Here is a 20,152-nt window from a genome sequence, read left to right as displayed (position 1 = left end):
CGAAAGGGGGGAGAGGGCGGGTGGCGTTGACACACGCGCGAGACGCTGCGATGTCGATATGTGACGAGAGTGCGTGAACAGAATGCTTATCGCGATGCATCGCTCTCTCGTTCTGTCCCAATGTCTGCGCATATGTATGGAGCGCGTTGTACGTGGCTTTGTAGAGGAGGAAGAGGTGGAGTACCAGGTTTTATGACAAAACAGCTCCGCTTAAAAAAGATGGTTGAATTAAAGAAGGTGAAAGACAAGCGAGGGCGACCGACCGCGCGCGCGCGCACACACGCAAACAGAAACGCACGGAGTTCACATTCACGTTCTTTGTGGCTTTTTCGATGATTCGGTGGCGCTTTTTTATTTTTTTTATTTAACTCGAGCAACAGCTTCGGTGCTGCTACTGCTTAGGTCAATCCTCGATGTCGAATCGGATGCACCTCACCAAAAAACAACCTTCATCTGTGGATCGTTAGCACGAGACGGTGAGGAAGGATGCAAAAAATAAAGGGTGTTTGTGTATGAGGATATGTTACGGGTGGTTTTTTTAAAATAAAACACTGTTTAGCTAAGGTGCCATTTCCTATGGCGATCGATTTTATGCCCTCCGTGGTGGTGCTACAGTATTAGGAGGTCCTCAGGATCGGCCTCAGGGGACGCAAATAATCAAATAGTAATGTCAAAAGAAGGATCTTACTGGCAATGGTTGTTTATGTTATTCCGTTGTTATTAAAATATTTATAGAAGCAGTAACCAATTAAGCTAAAGTGTTTCTTTGTTAATTGCACCGCAGTTGCTACCTCAAAGTCGATGATATAAATTACTGTTAAAAGTTCCTGTCTTGCCAATACGTATTTAAAACAGATTCAATTAATAGCATGTCCCAGTCACTGACAGTCTGTTTAATTAAATCATAAACTTGTCGTGAGGATGTACTATTGATCGTTGTTGTTCAATTAGTTTTATTGTCTCTTGCAAACGTTTAATAAATTCCTGTCCACACCGATTGATTCTAAATCGTTTCACGTTGACGTTGATTGAAATGGCGCTTTATTGATTATCAAAAACACATTCAAAGCACATATGATTTCCATGTAATGGTTCGCGACGATAGTTCAGTTAAACAATCGTCAACCGAACTGAAGTTATTGAACAAAATCACCCTCCGGTAATTTCAATCTACAGCAGGCGAGTAACATGGAACTCGATCTCACCACCACCACCACCACCAACACAACCGCTGCCCCTTATTCAATCATTAAATGAAGCAACATTAAGTAATATCTATCGTAGCACTTTATATGTTGCCGCATAGCACGAAAAAGTAAACGACAGCAGCAGCAGCAGGAATAAAAAAGACCAAACCAAAGGCACATTAAAAATGAAACCCAATTCGATACTTCCGTAAATGTGATGGATTGAAATCGGTGAGGGGGTGGTGGGAAATCGGAAGAGGTGGCGTGAAGGAAGAAGGGACCTTGCTTGCTGCTGCCTGTCATGCGTGTGCTTGCCAGTTCGAGTCCATCCAGCACACCACCACTGTCGAGACCCCCATTCGCAAATGAATATTCACTCCGCACCCCATCGGCGGACCATGCTGCACCCTTTCCTCCATCCTCCATCCCCCCGATCCGTTGGAACCTAGGCACGATACCCTTAAAACCGTCTTCCCGTTTCGGCTCGTTGCAAAGTTGCACTCGTCAACCACCACCACCACCATCCATCCATCCATCGTGGCCGGACTGTTGTTTTGTGCGGGGTTGCGTTGTTTAAAGCCAACCGTTTGGTCTCCTCGTCGCCATCCCCGCGCTCCGTTGCTCTCTCGCTCTCTCTCTCTCTCTGTTGCTGGTGAGTTGTTGTGCGTCCGGTGAAGTGACGAGGAGAAGCGTGAATGGCGGCGACGTCGACGACGATGACGACGAAGACTCACTCAGGGTCGCTGCCGTGTGAGCGCGAGTTGAACTAAACCCCACTGACAACACTGTGTTTGGGTGGGGGTGTTGGTGGGAGGCTATGAGTGCGAGCACAGCACATCACACCAGCCGTTACCTTCTGTGCCTCGCTCCACCGGTTACGCATTAAAGAGGCGCGGGGTGTATGGTGGATGCCAGGATGATGTTGTTGATGATGATGATGATGAGTAGTTACTTGGCTCGTTTGGTACTATTGTTGTTGCTTTGTCTCTCTCTCCCACTCTCTTGTCTTGAACGTGTCGTTTGACTGTTCATAATGAAAGTTGAAATTGGATTATTGATGGTTTCGTTGATATGATCAAGTGCTTTACATGCGTATCATGTGCCCATGTTAACATCGAACACTAACCCCATTCCATGGAGTGCGATCTCAGGGTTCTGGTCTATGTATAATGGGATATTATGGTTATACATACGTTATGCTTTGAGTTTTGCTGGCATTAGTATTTCTAAAATTTATTTTAAAGATCACTGACTACTCATAGAACGAGAAGCTCACCTTTATGCAGCCGATCATCATGCTCAGCAACATGTGCGTGCCTGTGTGTGACATTTTACGGAACCATATCCCACTGACCATTAACTTTGCGATGCAAATCGATTCTAGTAGAACCTGAATTGCTCCATGTGCAGCAGAGAGCGAAAAACCAGTTCCTGGAACTGGATGATGCTGTGTCCAGTTCTCGGATACCTAGAACGAAGTGATGTAACCCCTTTGTGGGGGTCCATAAATCAAAATTGAACCACAATTGCCAGATAGAGCGACAGAGAGAGCGGAATGTGCCTGAGGAGATCTGGTGGCGAGTACAAAACCGGGGCGGACGAGGGAAAATCAAATCCCAGCAAAATGTGGAACTCTCGATTCCCCCCCGGGATTGCCTTTGACACCTCGGTGGATTCAGGAAACAAACAACCCTTAAACCTCCATTACCATCACCGAGGGGCTTCCCTTGTCCCTTCGTTTGTTGCGTACCACTGAAACCAACAGCTGCAGCATCACTCGATCGTGAGATTTGTGTTGAAATATGTTTTGGATGCAGCTTTTCCCCACGGTTCAGTTTTCGTGGTTTTTTTTCGCTTTCTGGTCCTCCAGGTTTCTGATTTCTCGTTTTGCTCGCCCCCCCCGCGGAGAGTGTATTGTGGCAATTGTTTTGACTAATTGGCGTTAACGCGAGCACTATTTGGCGCCAGCACGAGCAGCAGGTGTCTGCCCCGTTGCTCCGTTGTGTTACCATTAATTGTGAAATTGGTTTCGATTATGGTTCACTGAGCCGCGATGTACTCTGCAGTTTATGGTTACAATTCGTGGTTTACCACGCCCTGAGCGTATGCGTGTGTCACCATTCCTCCATTGGAGCTGGCGTTGTTCGAACTCACGATGATAGCATTTGGTGATTTCATTTAAAATGAATCCATACACTTTGTTTCGCTGCAGCAAGCCGATCTTCTATTCTATAATAATCACAACTCACTTACTGTGCTCGAGAGGTTGTGTAACTTTGTCCGCGACGCGCGTTATAATAGCTCTTGTGTGTGCACAACAAGCATTGGCGTGACGACTGTTTACTCCTTGGACAGTGACCGATAGTTAAGCTCTCCAACATGAAAACCACATGCCATCGCCATTCGATTAATTCCATCTAACTAAAGCGAATAGTTACAATGGAGAAGGAAGCGTGAAGGAAGGAGCGAGAAGCAAGCCACCGCGTAAGTCCATTGCGTGATGACATTGATCGTATTGGACAAGGTGGCTTGTCTCTGTTCTTGAACGATGATCAACCTATGCTAGGAAGGTTTTGTTCCGGTGGACATTATGAATTCCAAAGCTCTGGTCTGTTGGTGACTCAATTTATGACAATTACTTGCGTTTGCTGTCGCGCGGCTGCACACTAATGGGCTTGAGTTCGTTCTTCTATTGCCAGAACAACGTAGAACTGATAATGATGGACTATATGGTATGTGTATGAGTGTGTTCCATGTTCAATGCCAAGAGAAGGAGTGCTCTGGCACAGTTACCAAACGAAGAAAACCAAGTAACGAAAAGGAATGGAAAAACACGTTTCAACGATCGATTGCTGCCCCGCGTTACATGCAGAGGGCCGCTGGCAGAGATCGCTAGAGCGCGATCTGAAAACTGGATTTTAGAGAGGGGCGTATCAGTTGAATTCCATGCTGGTCGTGCTCTACCCGTTCGCTCGTGTGTCTATTTCCAACCTAGATAGATCTTAGCCGTGTCCATCGGGCTGTTTTTGACCTGTAACTGGTGCTGCTGGAGATGCAAGCTCGGGTTGTAGGGTGGTAGGTAGAGGTACTGTTTTTGGTTTTCGATAGCTCGTTTAAGGACGATCATGAGAATTCTGCGAAGAAGATGGTAATGTTGGTTGTGCATAGCATTTAAAAAAACGGAACCCATTTAAAAAACGGATGCTACGCGTTCTTTTCATAAAAGAAGAGAAACATTTGATAGATATATCAGTGGTTCTAATGGACTGCAAATGGATGCATTTGAATTCTTCATTGAAATCAGTATTGTTAAGTGAAATGGATGGTACTTGTTGCTTTCGGACTATTAGGGTATAATCAAGGTAGCTTAGCAGAAACCAATGGCATACTGATTGGTTTCAAGAGAGTATTTTAGAACAGAAATTAAGATTGTGTTGTTTACATGCAGGTAGCGAAGCCTGTGCAGCATCTACCCGATAAAACATATTTAAACCTAGGGCGCCATCAGCGCTAGGTACATCTTTCCTTCTGATGCAGGTAGTGCAGTGGTGTATCGTCTTTCCACATATAAAGCTCACAACGTGCTCTAGCATCACCATCAGTTCTACAGTGTCCAACGGCGAGCTCTGACCAGTCGTACGCGGATAAGCGATTGCTGATAAATGGCGAAACAAATTTTGTTCTTGCTTGGTTGCTACTTTATCTGTTCAATCACCAACGGCTACGTAATATCCCGTAGAGCAGCGGAACCACAACGAGAGATAACAAGTGAAAGTGAAGCATCTTCGGGCGATTCGTACGAGGTAGTGTCCCTGGAAGTCGACGATGTCCGGACGGGACTGACGCAGTTGAAGGAGGAGAAGAACATTCTGCTCGAGCTGTACTTTCTGGTGAAGGTGCTCCAGGCGTATCGGCATCCGTGGGTCCGACCGAGCAGTGTTACGCTCGAGAAAACCCTCAATCTTCTGATGCAGAAAGATTTGGCGACAAAGCTGGAACACACGCTACTGTTGGATAAGCGGGCGAAGGTGTTGGCTAAGATCGGTACTTACAAAAACGCAGCCCAGGAACAGCTGGCTAACGATGAGCGGTTACTGGTGCCGGTACTGGTGCGGACGCTACGCAAGCTGTTAACCTTGAAGCACTTGGGCAGTGGTCTGCAGCTCGACGATAAGGACGATGTCATCGGTGGAATACAGCGTGCCAAGTTGGAGCAAATACGTGAAGTATTGGAGGCAGCCGAGAGTACTCAGCATATCCGTAAGATCGCTGTTCCCGTCGTCGTGTCGCCGTCCCCGAAACCGCATTTGTTGGCAAGCTACATCACTGTCGGTGAGCCTTTGAGTGCGGAAGTGCTGCCAGAAGAATCGAATACTTTACCAGAAAGCGATCACGAGGAGGTGCACATTAATCATCACGGTGGACAGACTGGAGGGTACGAGTGGGCTGACATCGTGGAGCAAAACTCGGTCGAGCATGAACATTCATCGTGTTGCAAACCGGCTCAACCTGAATGGGTAGAGCTGCCTAATCAGCATGAGTACATCGAGGAACACGGCGCAGATGTTGACGAAGAGATTGACACACTGGTGGACGATCATGCCGAGGATGAATTTGAGAATGAAGAAGAAAACACCGGAAGCTATGAGGTGACGAAGAAGGGGCCGCCGGCCATTGGAGAGGATATGACATTGCAATCAGTCGTCGATGGAAATCACCACGAAGAGGCGGAAGAGTCGGAAGCGGAGGTACCTCCAGCGATCGGAGAGGATATGATATTGCAATCAGTCGTTGATGGACATGCAGATCAAGAGGAAGAGAGTGCTCACGATATCGACGACTTCGAGAATGAAGGTAAAAGTGATTCCGTTATCCGTGAGGATGAGGTTACTCATACTTTCAGCTCTACCGCATTCCATGAAGATGAAGAAATTGGCGTTCTTACTTTCGACGGTGAACCAGAGGAAGCAGAGGAACTACCAGGAACACTGGATCGTGAGGATAACGCATGGCTTGGCGAAGAGCACCGGGAATCATCCGAGCGGCACCTCACCGATTATGATGTTACAGAGAAGGTTCCTCAAGCGACTGGCGACGAAAATGATCTCGATGATACTAGAAGAACACGTCCGAATCGTGTGCAGCAGCCGGTAGTGATCATTCAGCAATCTGCTCCGCCGCAGCGCATACCGGAACCAGTCACCGTACGAGTTCCTGTGCCGGTACAAGTGCCGGTGCCAGTTCATGTCCAACCACAAGTAATCACACTTCCAGCCCAAGTACCGGCGCCACTAGTATCACCAGCAGTAGTAAACGTACCGGTGCGCAATACGGATCCAGCCAACAAGGCGGCCATCAAGTTGATCGCGGTGGAGCTCGACAGGTTTCTGCTGGTAGTCGAGGAGCTATCGGACGTCGAAGGATTTGCGCGTGAGTTCGATCGTAACGATCGTCTGCGCATGATCGGATGGATCAACCAGAGCTACTCACCGACGAATGGACTCGATCAGCGGTACTTTATCGATGCACTCACCAAGCTTTTGAAACGCAAGGAGGTCAGACGCGGCTACAGCAATGTGCTGCAGGCACTGGATCTTCTTCAATCGCAACTGGATTCGGCGGAAAAATCCCGCACAGATGATGATTACTTTGCGCGGATGTACGGTGCAGAAGGTCTGCCGGTTATCGATATTAGGACGAATTTAGATGAATCGGTAGAACAGGATGATCTGCGTTCGGACCTGCCAACCTTGGAGGAATTGGATGAAATTCTGAAGGAAGGGCAATCTGCGGAACAAAATATCAATGAATCAGGTGAACAGATGGTTGAGAGCACACGAGACATCATGGAACAGGAGGATATGAAAAGTCGATTCGAATGAAAATAATGTCGTGCCGCGTCGTGCGGTACACGATCGTCGTCCTGGAATCAAGCGGAACTTTTGGCGGTGGCTGGGAGCGCTCGTTGGCACTGTAGTAGATGGCTAGATAGGTTAGGATATTTGGATGTAAATAAATTATCTAATAAGTTTTGATAAACAATGTATATGGATTGCGTATGAATTGTTGGTGGAATGTTTATGCTACCAGTGGAATATAGAGGATATCTTGGAATTTTGAATTCATTTGTGTCATTTAATGTCTGATAAGTTTCGCGGGTTTTTGGTGAGGATTGTGTCTGATTTACTTCTATGCTGTTCTACTTGATTCTGAAACTCTTGCTCGAGAGATTGTGTAACTTGTTTACCAATGACTTACAATAACTCGCTTGTGTGTGCTTAACCAGCATCGGCTTGACGGATGATAACTCCTGGGAGAGCGACCGATAGCTCTCCAACATGAAAACCACATGGCATTGACATTCGATTAATTCCATCTAACTAAAGCGAATGATTCCATCGGAGAAGGGGTAACAAAAGAGAAGAAATAAGACGCAAGCCAGCGCATGTCAGCTGCGTAAATCCAACGCTCGATGACATTGATCGCATTGGACAAGGTGGTTTGAGTTTGTTCCTGAATGGTGATTAACCTCCTAGCATTCCGGTGCATCCGGTGAGGACATTATGAATCCCAAAGATCGTCAGTTAGTGACCTCATCTATGACAATCAATTTCGTTTGCTGTCGTGCCGGCTGGGAAATAATATAACGATACTGGTTTATCTGTTGCCGGCGTGACTTGATAATGATGGAATATGCTGCGTTTGTATGTTCCAACTTTTAAAATGAAAAATAAAACAACTTTCACAGACAATGAACTTTCTGGCATGCATTGGTTGTCATTTGACGAAATTCTATTTAAGACGCAAGGTCACGAAAGCAACCGTGTTTTTTTTTCCACCCTTCCAAACACATATGAGCAACGCACCAAGCCTTTATGAATGGCACATACGTCGCATATTAAGACAGTTTTTCAACGGAATTTCCAACAGCGTGTTGCAGAAGACAACTTTATTTCAAACTTTAATTGATAGTTCTTGACGAAAAGTTGCAATCGTCGCCATGCACATGAAAAGGCAGAGCAGCGCTGGTAGAGATGGCTAGAATGCGATCTTAAAACTTTATTTTAGAGAGGGGCGTATCAGTTGAATTCCAAGCTGGTCGTGCTCTACCCGTTCGCTTGTGTGTCTATTTCCAACCTAGATAGATCTTAGCCGTGTCCATCGGGCTGTTTTTGACCTGTAACTGGTGCTGCTGGAGATGCAAGCTCGGGTTGTAGGGTGGTAGGTAGAGGTACAGTTTGTGGTTTTCGATAGCTCGTTTTAGGACGATCATGAGAATTCTGCGAAGAAGATGGTAATGTTGGTTGTGCATAGCATTTAAAAAACGGAACCCATTTAAAAAACGGATGCTACGCGTTCTTTTCATAAAAGAAGAGAAACATTTGATAGATATATCAGTGGTTCTAATGGACTGCAAATGGATGCATTTGAATTCTTCATTGAAATCAGTATTGTTAAGTGAAATGGATGGTACTTGTTGCTTTCGGACTATTAGGGTATAATCAAGGTAGCTTAGCAGAAACTGATTGGTACTGATTGGTTTCAAGAGAGTATTTTAGAACAGAAATTAAGATTGTGCTGTTTACATGCAGGTAGCGAAGCCTGTGCAGCATCTACCCGATAAAACATATTTAAACCTAGGGCGCCATCAGCGCTAGGTACATCTTTCCTTCTGATGCAGGTAGTGCAGTGGTGTATCGTCTTTCCACATATAAAGCTCACAACGTGCTCTAGCATCACCATCAGTTCTACAGTGTCCAACGGCGAGCTCTGACCAGTCGTACGCGGATAAGCGATTGCTGATAAATGGCGAAACAAATTTTGTTCTTGCTTTGTTGCTACTTTATCTGTTCAATCACCAACGGCTACGTAATATCCCGTAGAGCAGCGGAACCACAACGAGAGATAACAAGTGAAAGTGAAGCATCTTCGGGCGATTCGTACGAGGTAGTGTCCCTGGAAGTCGACGATGTCCGGACGGGACTGACGCAGTTGAAGGAGGAGAAGAACATTCTGCTCGAGCTGTACTTTCTGGTGAAGGTGCTCCAGGCGTATCGGCATCCGTGGGTCCGACCGAGCAGTGTTACGCTCGAGAAAACCCTCAATCTTCTGATGCAGAAAGATTTGGCGACAAAGCTGGAACACACGCTACTGTTGGATAAGCGGGCGAAGGTGTTGGCTAAGATCGGTACTTACAAAAACGCAGCCCAGGAACAGCTGGCTAACGATGAGCGGTTACTGGTGCCGGTACTGGTGCGGACGCTACGCAAGCTGTTAACCTTGAAGCACTTGGGCAGTGGTCTGCAGCTCGACGATAAGGACGATGTCATCGGTGGAATACAGCGTGCCAAGTTGGAGCAAATACGTGAAGTATTGGAGGCAGCCGAGAGTACTCAGCATATCCGTAAGATCGCTGTTCCCGTCGTCGTGTCGCCGTCCCCGAAACCGCATTTGTTGGCAAGCTACATCACTGTCGGTGAGCCTTTGAGTGCGGAAGTGCTGCCAGAAGAATCGAATACTTTACCAGAAAGCGATCACGAGGAGGTGCACATTAATCATTACGGTGAGCAGACTGGAGGGTACGAGTGGGCTGACATCGTGGAGCAAAACTCGGTCGAGCATGAACATTCATCGTGGAGCAAACCGGCTCAACCTGAATGGGTAGAGCTGCCTAATCAGCATGAGTACATCGAGGAACACGGCGCAGATGTTGACGAAGAGATTGACACACTGGTGGACGATCATGCCGAGGATGAATTTGAGAATGAAGAAGAAAACACCGGAAGCTATGAGGTGACGAAGAAGGGGCCGCCGGCCATCGGAGAGGATATGACATTGCAATCAGTCGTCGATGGAGATCACCATGAAGAAACGGAACAGGAAGATGATGATGAGAATAGGGCGATTCCAATCGATAACTATATCGGTCAACAACAGGAGTCCCGTATCTCTGAAGACCAAGACGATGAGCGTGCTCATGATATCGACGACCTTCGGGCAGATGGTGAAAGTGATTCCGTTATCCATGAGGATGAGATTAGTCACACTTTCAGCTCTTCCGCATTTCATGAGGATGAGGAAATCGGCGTTCTTACTTTCGACGGTAAACCAGAGGAATCAGAGGATCCAGATGAACTGCGAGAACTAGAAGATGTGGAGGATAATGCTTGGGTTGACGAAAACTTCGGCGAAGAGAACTTGGGATCAAGCGAGCAGCACCGCGCTGATTATGATGTTGCAGAGAAGGTTCCTCAAGTGACTAACGACGAAAATGATCTCGATGATACTAGAAGAACGCGTCCGAATCAAGTGCAGCCGGTAGTGATCATTCAGCAATCTGCTCCGCTGCAACCGACACCGGCCCCAGTCACCGTACAAGTTCCTGTGCCGGTACATGTGCCGGTGCCAGTTCATGTTCAACCACAAGTAATCACACTTCCAGCCCAAATACCGGTGCGCAATACGGATCCAGCCAACAAGGAGGCCATCAAGTTGATCGCGGTGGAACTCGACAGATTTCTGCTGGCAGTCGAGGAACTATCGGACGTCGAAGGATTTGCGCGTGAGTTCGATCGTAACGATCGTCTGCGCATGATCGGATGGATCAACCAAAGCTACTCACCAGCGAACGGACTCGATCAGCAGTTCTTTATCGATGCACTCACCAAACTTCTGAGAGGCAAGGAGATCAGACGTGGCTACAACAATGTACTCCAGGTACTGGAGCTTCTGCAAACGCAGCTGGATTCGGCGGAAAAATCCCGCACAGATGATGATTACTTTGCACGGATGTACGGCACAGAAGGTCTGCAGCTCATCGACATTGAAACAAATCAGGAGGTATCGGTAGAACAGGATCATTTGCGTTCGGATCTGCCAACCTTGGAGGAATTGGATGAAATTCTGAAGGAAGGGCAATCTGTGGAGCAAAACATCGAGGAATCAGCTGAACTAGTAGATGAAGATGTGAAAAGTCGATTCGAATGAAAATACTCTAGTGACGCGGGGTCAGGCAGTACACGATCGTGGTCCCGGAATCAAGCGGAACTTTTGGCGGTGGCTGGGAGCGTTCGTTGGCACTGTAGTAGATGGCTAGATAGGTTAGGATATTTGGATGTAAATAAATTATGGAATAAGTTGTGATGTTGATAAATATTTGATAAACAATGTATATGGGTTGAATTTTTGGTGGTGTGCTTATGCTGCCAGAGGAAAATAGAGATTATCTAGGAACTTTGAATTCACTTGTGTTATTTATTGTTTAAAAATGTGTCGTTGTTATTGACGTTCTATCTGTCTTTATCGGCTATCGGTTGCTCTTGAGTTAACGGACGATGTGAATACGTTTATCACAATTAATCAATAGACTAATTGTTTCTTTTTCCTGGTTTCATCCATTCCTCAGGTCGTCGGTGGACCCTGTGGCTACCATGGCTCGTACACATTCTACAAAGGTCTCAAAGTAACGTTTGGCACTGGCAGCACCACCACGGTAGATGCCTCTGCCAGTAGTGCTCCACAGTCCAACTCAACCACCACCACGGCCGAGTCAAAAGCCAGCGTACACAGTACGGTCGTCACTGCCAGCACTACCTCCACCAGCAATGGCACTAGCAGCGACATTCCGGGTGCCACTGCTGACGGTGGCAGCAGCCAAGGGAGTGAGGATTCCGTTGGGGATAAGGAATCCTCCTCCGAACGGACGCGTCCCCGGCAGACTGAGGACGAAGGTGCCACTGGGGATGATGAATCCAATCCGATCAACAACAACAACAGCGCCACCGTCAACAATAATGATCCCAGGGGTGACAGCAGTGTTGGTGTGAGCAATGGCAATGCCGATGATAGCGGCGGTGGTGGAGACGGCGATGGCGACAGTGGTAGCAATAGTGTTGATGGCGGTGAAACGGAAGGAAGCCACAAAAGTGCTAATGTGAATGGTGGCAATAGCAATAGTGGAAGTAGCGGTACTAGTGTTAGTGGTAACAGTGGCAGTAATTGTAGTAATGGTAGCAGTAGTAATGGCAGCGGTAGTAATAATAATGCTAGTGGCAATAGTGGCAAAAGCCAGAGTCAACAGAATGGCACTCAAACGCCACCGAAAGTGAAACAAATGCAACGAAAGTGTGTTAGCGATGCAGCCGGTAGTGCTGGGGGCGGTAGCGCCGCTAGTGGTAATGTTGCCGGTGCTGGCGGTGGTGCCGTTAGTAGCAACGGAACTCGTAGCAGCATCCAAAACAATCTGTGCGGAATGGCATCGGTTGATCGGAGGTAAGTTGATTTTTGATTCGTCCTTAAGTAATTCCATTTGCCCTTTGAAATTCATGCTTCCAACAACCATCTAGAGATGTCCTAGGTTGTTTCTAATTCATATTCTAATCGAGAGAATCATAAATACAACGGAAGATGAACTAAACGAAATTCGGTTACAAAGTTGCTCCGACCATAAATGCGCTAAAATGTATTTGCTTTCACCAGTACGGTTCCGCAGACATGGTTCAGACAGTTGTCCATACCTCCGCATCCCGAATTCAAATGATCTACTCACATAAACCTCAACATCATCATCATCATCATCGTCATCATCGGCCGTCTGTCTGCCGTTGGCGGAGTGTGACAGCGCAGAGCAGTGCCGTTCCGGCCGATTAAACCTTTCATCGAGTGCAATAATTTGCTAATCGAACTGCGTGCGAAAGACATTCTCAAGTGTGCAATCTCGAGTACGGCCAGCTCGCTTGGGTTCGAATGCCTTTTCCTCCTACCGCTCTTTTTTTTTTCGTTTCATGCTCTTCTGCTGCTGCTGCTGCTACTGCTGGTGCGCTCAACACAGGCTCTACTAGCTCATCTGAGCCGCCGGCCGGATCGTAGTTTAAGCGAGCGATAGTTCTATTTTGGTGTGGCGTAGTGAAGGTGGAATGGAGTGTGAACCACAAACCTCTGCCCCGTTTTAGTGTTCGTTCGGGGTGGTTCGTGATGCGTGGTTGCGTGCGCACCTCCCCTTTTTCCCGCGATCGTTTGCGGTTGCAATTTTCCAATCATTTGCGCAATACGCTGCTTTTAACACTGAGCTATGTTGCTGCTGCTGCTTGCTTCTTCGCTTCTTAGCTCATTTAAGCGGCTAATGATACAGTGAACAAGAGAGAAATTTGCATTCTTTGGTTTAAATAATTTTCCCTTTCGGTGCTTTCTGGACGTTCCGACAAAGTAGATGTTATCTGCAATAAACATATTCTTGCAATGTTTTTCTTTTATAACATTAATAAAACAGTTATATTGAAGCTTTGCAAATATATTGTCACGAAGCATCGAAAGTCATACGAATTACACTGGGCGCAAGAGACACAAATGATCATTATCTCTCTCTTTCTGCTCAAGTAACTCATCAGCACCATCTTCGTCATCACAAGGACAGATCTTCCTTCCCAAAATGGAAACATATTTCACGGCAAACCACTGTCTTCTGCATGCAGTGCAGTTGTTTACGAACATCTACCACGAGTTATGCTAATTAGATCATCTCGGCGCCGGACGAGACCACGTATCCGGCTAGAGTTACGTATTCATTCCCGATTTGCTTTCCTTTCGTGTTGACAACAAGACGCAATCCCAGTATTGGATTGTCTGTCATGGAACTATTTTTGTTACAAAATCATAATGCTCGTTCTCAGGTCTCGCGTAAATTGTGAGTCTGCGAACTTTGGTCAATGGTCAGAGGTGCACTAGGTCCTTTTGCTCCCTTTACTCTGGATTTGCTCTCCATGAGAAAGATTGGGGTTTCAACTTAAAATAGGTAACACCAAGATCGAAATCAAATAGGTCCCAGCTGGGTGGTGGTTATCGATTTATATTCCTTTTTGCCTCCATTTCGTTATCTTAGTTGCTTTGTCGCAACCTTCGATCGAGTCTCTCTACATAGGAGCGACGTATGTGACGCGCGTCTGGTGGTTCTCGTGCTGGTGATTTTCGTTCTCCCGGGCGTTCACTGTTGGGTGGGGTTAAGCGAAAGACTGCACAAGAAAACTTGCCCTACATCCACTCGCGTCAACAATGTTGTCCGATCCGGGTCCCGGTTACCATATTCCGTGATTTATTGAAAATGCTCACGGAGCGGACGAGTTTCCTATTTTGCTCGATAATCAATTCGCTTCAATTTAATGCTACCACTGCTGATGATGATGATGATGATGGTGGCCACGGTAATCGATTGAGTGCGAGTTGCCCGGTGGCGGTTTTTTGGAGGAAAATGTTCGTACTATTTCCTGAAGAGTTGGTACGTTTTGCGCATGATTTACGGGATGTCAACGATATGGTACGTTGGCAGGACATCGCATGCCAGAAGGCTGGCTGTTTTCAGGACATTCCTGTGCTCGGTTCCACGATGTTGCTCGAGGTTGAGCAAAATAGATTTTATCGAATTTCGTGCCTAACGCATATTAAGTCCTCTAAAACTCTCTATTAAGTTCTAAAAACCACTCACTAATGAGTTAATGGCTCTCACTAGTTACAATAATTCATACCTTTCAATTGTTTAATCTGTAACAGTTTATCTTCCATTAAATTTCATGTTAAAAATACAACAACATTAACAACTGTAATGTTATGTGTAAGCGCATTATCTCTACGCATCTAGGCAACATGTAAATGAGATAAAAATAGTGTATAAATTGAAACATAAAGCTTACCAGCTTATGCATTATTGTCTGCGTACGCTGGTTCCATGCTTGAGCTAGATGGCTTCCCATAAGAGCAACATCACACACCCATGCGCCCGCACAAAAGGGCAAACGGTCAACATAGCCCAGTTATATGTCCCCGCGACCGTGCCCCCCCTCCACCCGCCCCATATCTTGTTGGCCATGCTGTTGGATCGCGCTTCACTCACCGTTCTTACCGCTTTTTCTGCTTCTCTTCCCTTTTTCCGTTGCAGCAACCTGCGGCCGCTGGTGCTGGCACTTGGCGACTGCATTCCGGTACGACCGTGGTCCGACTCACCGATAGCGTGCCTGGCCGAGCTGCGCATGGTGTGGCGGGACCGGAACGAGCAGTGTCTCCTGATAGCCCTGCGGCTCTACTTCCTGCCGGAAAACACGCCACTCGGTCGCAACTGTCATGGCGAGGTAAGTGAACGCGTGCGCCCGAGAGTGTGATTGAAGTGGAATTCTTGAATTATTTTCCTATCAAATCGCGAGATGCTGCTAAAGGCACCCGGGGTGTGGGTACATTTCGGTCGAATGGGCCACTACCATCACACCATGATTCGTTTTTCATGATGAAATGTTCAAATTTAATGCCATGCATTAAGCATCGAAAGCATACCGAGTGAGAGAGAGAGGGGCGAACGAGTTGGACAGTGGATTCCGACATGTTCCCAGCAGCAGCAGCGGCAGCAGGTCTGTCGGTTGGATCGAAACGAGTTTTTGAAACAGGCTCTGCTGTACGCGAGGCCTTTAAACCTTCAGGGGTTGCTCTACACACTCTCTTTCTCTCTCTCGTTCCCATTCTGGTTGCTTATTGGTGATCCCTTCGATTGCATTATGCAGCAAGTAATTAAGAAATTATCCACAATGTATACTCTCGCTCACTGCACGGCGGCAGTGGCTTATGTGCGTAACTGTGTAAAGCACCCGGTAAAACCTATATTAGCACAACACAGATCGAGGCCGATACAATCAAATTCTGTTTCGTGTGATAATCTTGTTAATATAAAATACTTCAATTTGCGGTGTGTTATAGGACTGAGAGCATAAGTGTTTGCAATGTTGTGCGATTTGATAATGCGACCAAGTTGGTCATCTTTAGCTTCCTATTTTGCACTCGCACGATGGATCTAGTCGCTCTCTAGTCGGTTTCTGGTCAAAACAATTTCCAATCAAACCCATCACCATCACCACCTACCACCAGCAGCAGCTTTCTGAGTGTGCTGGCAGCCAGCAGCCTCCCTTCTGGACACATATGTTTGTGCTTCGTTGGCTCCCCGTTCCGGGCTCGAGAGCATATGAGAAGCAGATTGAATCACAGAATCAGAGAGAGAGAGAGAGAGAGTCGAGTTTCTGTTCTTCACCTGCTCTCTTGTGCGACACATCGACCACCGCGCTATCGTCTTGTCCCCGTTTCCGTTCATCGCAGCACGGGCCCAGGCCCAGTGCTCTAGCCAAGTAAACATGTTGCCAAAGAAATTTCATCGCACCAACCGACCAGTCAGGGCCTTCCACACGTGGTATACTGCCCTAAACCACCACACCATGGCGGCTAATGCTCAACCCGTAGCAGCAGCAGCATGATGATGATGTTGGAGGACGACAATCGGGGAGCGCTAAAACGGTGCGCCGAAAATGGTGCAGACTGCTGCGTGGGGTGAGGGGGGACCTGACTGGTGGTCGGAATAGAAAATGTGATCGAAGGACGGTTTTTGTGGGGCTTCAATCTCTCGCTATCTCTTTCTGTCTCTCTCGCTGGTTGTATCTTCTAGGCCAGTTCCTTCGCAACTCTTTGCTTATGTAGCCAATATATAGTTGGTTGGTTCTTGGACCGTGAACAGCACCACCCACCCAACCACCCGTTGGCCCCTTCGTTTTCCTATTAGTGCCAAACGGGGTATTAGATCGTTTCCTTTGTTATATCGGGTTTCGTTTGATGTTTGTAAAGCGCACCGTAATATGCATCGGGTGTGTGCGTTTGGCAGTCGGATGTCGGAAAAATTGAAATCATTAATGTGTGTAATTATGGAAATGTCTCTTTCTCGGTTATGATCTGGAAAACCAGTTGCTTATCGGTGGTGGTTGTCAAGAGTATTATATTTAATGCACCAACGATTGATAGAATGTTGGTCACCAACTTGCCTGGAATCGTTGGACCATTGAGAATTGGGCTTTACCTTAAAAATAAATTTTGGTTAGTGATTTCATTCGTTCAATTTTGTGGAACATTTGTGGGTATTTTTTAAAGGAATATCTTACTAGCACTGGACGGAATATGTTGTTCATTGGTAGTTACTATTTAAGGCAATTAAGGAGCTTTGTGTCTTAACAATTTAGAATCCTTTGTAACGTGCCAGTGTGAGAGTAATTTTACGAATAATCTTTGAAGGAATAGACCAGTTTTTAATCGGTTCATTCAGAAGTTCTGGAAAGTGTTTGCCTAATTTGTTATACCATTCCAAGTAACTAAACTTTTATAAATTATGCAACTTGTTCTAGCGTTTGATATCTGATCCGTAACGAAGAATGTGGTCAATATTTCATCATCCATTTGTTTAAACGTTCCCGTCGCTGTTGGGCTTCCTTCTTTCAACGTTCGCTTAGCGCGCTCAGTACAAGGTCACCGCTAAACGACGCTACGTGTTAACTCCATGTCTAAGAGCTTCTCGCATTTTTCAATGTCAGAGTATAATGTTTTCATTTGGATATAAAGCATATTGTCTATATTTCATCCCAACGGCTGATGCGTTATAAAAAATGATATTCAAACTTAATTAATAAACTTTGTTGCGGCTTCTAAAACCAAACGGATTAATTCGCATATCAAATATGAGTTGTTTTTGTAAAATAAATGTATTCGTTTCCCTATCGCATCGTGTTACTATTCCGTGTTCCGATTAAAGTTAAATCACTTATCTTACTGATGGAAGGCCCCTACGTGTGTATTGGTTATGCACTCCACCTGTGTATTCAGAGCCATAATCTTGTCTTTGATGTTGTTGGATACGAAAGGTTTTCGAACACACGCCGCAGCGGATGACGATGGATATCAGCAAGAGGAAATGATTTACTATGACAAACCAATGTTCGCAAATATGTGATAATCCCTAGCACACTAAGGCGCCACATTCATAATTGACAAAACAATTATCTTTCTCCCAAGATGCCATTAAATCAACTTATGTGAAGATGCTTTTCGTTGATTTCAAATCATTTCGCCTAGACATACACACGTGCGTGCGTCCGTTTAGTGGTAAAACCGGCAACTGCTGTGTGACCCTTTCCAATCTCTCGTGTTCTTCTAATCAAGTTCGAGTTGTTGAGGGAGGGGTGTGTACGGGTGCGCCCTATGCTCTATCTACCCTCTGAAAGTGAGTGCAAAGCCACTCCGACCCTTGGCGTATGTAAATCCTTCCGTTCCACCACCACCACCACCACCGCCGAGATAACACCCACCGATGAGGCGCCCAAACTTGCCCAACTGATGTAATACCCTTCTCTTCCTTCTTGCTACTCGCCCTCATCCAGCACACTCCATCTCCCGGTTTGCCGTTGATAAACTATCGCAAATCGTACACTTGCCCTCGTCGTCTCCACTGTTGAGCCCCTGATGCTGATAACGATTTCGCCTCTCTCGCTTTCGCGTAATTGCACATACGCAGCACATGTGTGCTTATGTATCTGTGCATGCTGATGATGGGAAGAAGGGAGTGGAGGTGGTGGGAAAAAAATGGTCAACACACGTGCTTCCAGCAGCGCACGGCGGTCACTCGACAGAATCGGTAATGAGTTTTCCTTCATGGTTTTTTTTTCTCTCTCCCTTCCCTCGCTTTGTGTGCCTCGTCATTCCAGTGAGACTGTGGCCTGACAAAAGGAAACAAAGTGTCGCAATTATGCTTTTATGATGTTTCCAGTTTCCCGTTGCAGTAAATCAGCATTTTCGGTTGCGTTTTCGGAGACACATACCTTTGGCCACAATTTAGTTGAATTCAAGCAGTGAAGCTTGTGGACAATGGATGTTATCCGGGGGCTTAACAGCGGTGTGTTGCGTTGCCTTTAATTTGACAATCCTTCCCTCGCACCGCGCAACCGCGACATTACTCGAGCGAGATAACAGGAGCGCTCAAAGCTCCGCCGTGGTTGTGTTGCTGCCGCCGTTTGTTTCTCGTGATTCCTCACCGTAGTCGTTGCCGGTTCGTTGGTCGCCAGATAAGATGGCCTTTGAGAGTATGAGATGTGAATGGTTGGTGGTGGGGCTGGGGGTAGGCCGAGTAATTATTTGCTCACTCGATTCGCGCTCGGTCCGCTGGAGAAGGGAGGTTGATGATGAGAAGAGCAATGGTGGGAGGGAGCAGAGGCCGAGAATGGTGATAAGAGAGCGGCTATTTACAATATATATTATCGCTAAACAACTCGTTCGCTCGCTGCTCGTTTTATGACCTGACACACTGGCTGGTTGGCTGATGATTGTTGACCGAGCGACGACAATACATTTTAGCTGCAATTCGAGGCTTCATAGAGTTGCACTTGTACTGGACACCGGTCGTTGCAGCAGCGGTGCTAGTAATGGCGAATTTTTATTGGATAGGAATTCGCATTTTGCTACCGAATGTTTCGATGTAACAATAAATATGTAAGTTTAGGTTAAACAGCACAAAGTATTTGCCACAAAAAGCAGACGTCTTCTGATGCACTGATGTTCAAACTTGAAGTTGCTTAGTTTGCTTCTGACAAATGAGACAGCAAAGAAATGACACAAATTATCGCTTTAGCTGTCACAATCAATTTCGACTTGACACTAATGATGCACAATGTTTGCTTTCCAAATTGTTACTAACTTAACCTGGAGCACGATGTTAAATTTGAATAAATTGAAGTCTTTGTACGATTTTGTTTTAAATAGACAATCGAGATAAAGTGTATTAGTTAAAATCGCATGAAATCTGCATTTCTTTTCAATTTAAATGCCATTTCGTTGTCATAAAAGCAACAAAGCCTGCTTGATCCGTGCGACGCGGAATAATCCGTTTCGAGGATGACGTCACTGCCACTCTTCTAGCTCTTGCTGGCTGGCCTGCTGTTTAACAAAACGTCAAACCAAACAGACAGAGGGCGGTTCGGGGTGACATCAAGTAGGCCGTCTTCCAATTCCGTATTTCGGTGTTTGAATACTATTTAGGCAGCTGCTGCAGCTCTTCCTCTCGATGTCACCCGCATCACCACCATTGCCAGGTTCGCTATCACCTCATTTTGCAAACTAAACTGTGA

The 20,152-nt window shown here is 46.3% G+C and overlaps 1 protein-coding gene across 5 annotated transcripts in view; it reads left to right on the top strand.

The window, feature by feature from the left end:
• LOC126576217 (uncharacterized) overlaps positions 1-20,152 on the top strand; it is a 71,162-nt gene that overhangs the window by 30,235 nt on the left and 20,775 nt on the right. For all 5 annotated transcript variants that reach the window (XM_050237399.1, XM_050237396.1, XM_050237400.1 and 2 more), the window contains exons 3-4: positions 11,593-12,458; positions 15,115-15,304. In XM_050237399.1, the coding sequence (XP_050093356.1) occupies positions 11,593-12,458; positions 15,115-15,304 (1,056 nt within the window). The remainder of the gene's footprint in view (positions 1-11,592; positions 12,459-15,114; positions 15,305-20,152) is intronic.

Source organism: Anopheles aquasalis, chromosome 3 (assembly GCF_943734665.1).
Source record: "Anopheles aquasalis chromosome 3, idAnoAquaMG_Q_19, whole genome shotgun sequence".
NCBI lineage: Eukaryota > Metazoa > Arthropoda > Insecta > Diptera > Culicidae > Anopheles > Anopheles aquasalis.
The sequence above is the reverse complement of the archived record's forward strand: the minus strand, read 5'-3'. Positions and strand labels throughout refer to the sequence as shown.